General features: G+C 41.2%; 1 protein-coding gene across 3 annotated transcripts in view; it reads right to left on the reverse strand.

Moving 5' to 3' along the window:
* Positions 1-3,517, reverse strand: part of foxp4 (forkhead box P4) — a 138,062-nt gene that overhangs the window by 22,490 nt on the left and 112,055 nt on the right. For all 3 annotated transcript variants that reach the window (XM_015372452.1, XM_015372451.1, XM_015372450.1), the window contains one exon: positions 1,243-1,341. In XM_015372452.1, the coding sequence (XP_015227938.1) occupies positions 1,243-1,341 (99 nt within the window). The remainder of the gene's footprint in view (positions 1-1,242; positions 1,342-3,517) is intronic.

A 3,517-nucleotide genomic window follows, 5' to 3' on the forward strand; every position in this document is an offset into this window, starting at 1 on the left:
ATTACCAAAAACAACTGATTTATCCTGCTACAGTTTATACAACAATATCTTTGAAGTTACCTATTTAATAATTGAATTTTAACCGCAGTGGCAGGTGGCCAAAGACAATAAAAACCACTGTAATGGATTCTTTTAAAGCACTTTTAAAGTTATTTATCTATAAAATGGCCTGTTCTTATACAGTGCCTCCTCAAGTCAGGGAACTTGACCAAAGCGCTTTATACTACATTCAGTCATTCACCCACTCACACACACACACTGGTGGTGGTAAGCTACATCGTAGCCACAGCTGCCCTGAGGCTCACTGACAGAAGCAAGGCTGCCTTACACTGGCGCCACCAGGCCCTCTGAGCTCCATCAGTAGGCCCTGCAGGTGACGTGTCTTGCCCAAGGACACCCCAACACTGAAAGCCGGAGCTGGTGCTCGAACCGACAACCCTCCGATTGCAGGGTAAACTCCTCCACCTGATGCAACTGTCACCCCACCAAAGCTGAAATCCCCCTTTTGTAGTAAATAAATAAACTTTTCTGTAAAACTAACCTTAATGTTAACTTTGATTTTTTGTTAACATCTTATACGTTAAAAAAAACATCCTATATATTCATCATATCATAGTTTCATAATTTTCTAGAGTTTTCATTCATTTTCTGGTCATTTCTAAATATAAATACAAAAGTTCACGATTAAGTAATGGCATATATTTCTTCATCGATCCAGTCTTTAATATGGTACCTGCAGAAATCACAGGAGGAAAGGATCCACAGATGGATAAATGGATCCCAAATGAATAAAACTTTTAAATAATGGGATAAAGTCTGGAGGTATTAATATTCTGTTCTGTTTTTTGCAACCTTTTGCAGGATCCGTCAGCCATTACATCACCTCCTTTAATGTGGTCCAAAGCAATAAATTGGACACACATCTGTAATAAATCAGATGCCAAATGATGTTAGCTAAACGACTTACTTATAAGTTAACATAAGCGCACACAGAGTTGTGAGTAGAAATCTGCCAGCTTTGATTATGTCTCGACTTGATATATTCCCATCTCAATTTGGAAAGTCGGTCACTTTTGAATCAGATAACGAGTTAGCAATGTACAACCCTTTAAATCAAATAGGTATATATTCCAACATAATAAGATTCTGCATATTTTTCCCAGTTATATGATTTAAAGAAAAACAAAAGCCTATTTTTCCAGCATTAAACTAGTGTATTAATATTTTTTTTCATTTACTCACTTGATAAACTGTCCCATGTCCTCACACAGTGCTTCACAGCCAGGCCACTTGCACTCTCCATGACCGTAGAGGGGATGGGAGCTGCTGAGCTCCTCATGACTGCAGACAAACACACCAAAAAACGGAGACATCAGCGATGCTCCACTACAGATGTTACAATTTGTGAATAATCCCTACACCAGCTGAGCTCAGACACAATTGTATAAGAAACAGCAAAATATTTATTAGTCACTTTATTCAACACATGCATGCAATATGTGAACCTAACAGTAGTGCGCGTTGGCACAGGCATCTTAGTGCGGTTAGCTGTGATTAGTTGGTGCGGCTCTACGAGCCAAGAGCAGCGAAAGGACGACAGAACGAAGTGGGGGTTAGTTACAGAAGCCAGGCATAAAGAAAGGGAATCGGTCCAACAACCTCTGAAGTCCATGACCTATCTCCCTGCGTCTGGTGTGTGTTTTGCACGTGTGTTTGTATGCTGGTGTTGGCGTGTCTTCTACTGTTTCAGGAGCTGACACAGAGCCGGCGCAGGACCAACCAGCCGTGACTGATTGGTGGTGGTTGCTGTCATTTGCTGGTTGCTCTTTTGTGGTGAGCTGACGTGCGTGTACGTGTGTGTGCTTCTAGACGAGCGCAACAACCAGAGACCAGGTTTTTCGACAAATGCAGTAAAGTGTGTTTGTGCATGTGCGCGCGGCAGGTCCGGTAGCAGATGTGGTTCAGACCTGGAGCTGTGCCTCCGACTGCTGTCTCCACATTTATTTACATGACTTTAGCAGTGTGTGTGTGTGTGTGTGTGTGTGCGTTGTGCGAGTGAGTAGGTGCGGATGATGACTGGGATGGGGATTCTCCCAAATCAACATCAGAAGGTTGTCTAACAAAAACCATTTGTCTCGCAGATGGAAGCGCGTCTCGCTGCCTCACTTTCTCCCCCTTCCTGATCAGATGTGCAGTCTGGAGAGTTATGGCGGTGTGTTTGTGCGAGACCATCTCTGCCTGGTTTGTCTGCTTTTTGCTCAGGCGCAGCTCCTAAAGCAGACATGACAAACTGCTGCTAACCACATTGTTCTCCACATCAGCCATGAATTAGCTTAGCAGGCTAACACAGCAGCGCTGCCCTCTTTGTGATCACTGAGGCCACAAAAGAACAACAGCAGACCACTGTATGTTCTATCAGAATTTGACAGCAGGGCTCATCCGTCTCATCTCTTTAACTGTATGAGGAACATGTTGGGGTCCATTTACGGCCTTTAAGGGTTCCAGTTGAGTTTGAAATTTCTAAAGGTTAAAATTGGATCTTTTGAGTTAGTTCCTACTCCTTATTCAAAACTTCAAGGTAAGACAGTTTGAATATAGGGAAAGATCCCAAATCATTCTTTGGGTCTTACATCATATCCAATCAATTCTCAAGTCATTCATCTCAAGTTCAATTAAAACTTAAACTATAAAGTCTGTCTGGTTTGCTTCAATACTCTCCGGTCAAAAACAGACTGGACCAACCACAGCGAGGGAGAAGGGCCAATAATTCTACGGCGCTTTTCTGTAACCATAATAGGCCAGATTGCAAACTATTTATCAAAATAGTTTTCAAAAAATGATAAAACACAGAACATCTAGAGAGGTGCAGAACAAAAACATCTGATTTTGCAGAAAATATAAAAAAATTTTTTTATTCAAATAACTGTTTTATATATTTTGATGGGTCCAAAATACATAAATATTTACTATTGGTTAGGAACCCAAAGTCTGCACCAATAGGAAGGGGAGTTTAAAGTTATTTGAGATGGAGCTCAGGTATTGATAGGTTATAGCAGCTTCTTGATGGAGCTAAGACATGGCTTCTATTTAGTGCAAGATTTCTCCGATTCTAACCAAAAAAAAAAAAGCAAAAGGAGAACTTCAGTGAAGCTTTTGAGCATCTTTACTGACTTAAACAAACAAAGGGTCTGAGAAGCCATGCTGAGGTTCCGCTTTTCTTCTAAACAGTCAAGTCAAACGTTTGTCAATAGCCGTTTATCAATTCACAAGAACGCGAGTACGGACTCGTGTCCTTGTCAAGGATGTTCTTGAAAAGAACACAGGAAAGTGTGGACTTGGGGTGAATGGGAGCATGCGGCATAAATATGGGTCAATTGGAAAAGAAGCGTGCTGATGATGTCACCCCACGCTCAGCCAATCTGGAGCTGCATTTCACCTCCTGTTATTAATTATCTCTAGATAATAATACAATCTTAATTTTTTTCATTTAGTGGGGGAATAATAATTAACACAGCTA

This window comes from Cyprinodon variegatus, unplaced genomic scaffold (genome assembly GCF_000732505.1).
Source record: "Cyprinodon variegatus isolate N-32 unplaced genomic scaffold, C_variegatus-1.0 Scaffold72, whole genome shotgun sequence".
NCBI classification, from domain to species: Eukaryota; Metazoa; Chordata; class Actinopteri; order Cyprinodontiformes; family Cyprinodontidae; genus Cyprinodon; species Cyprinodon variegatus.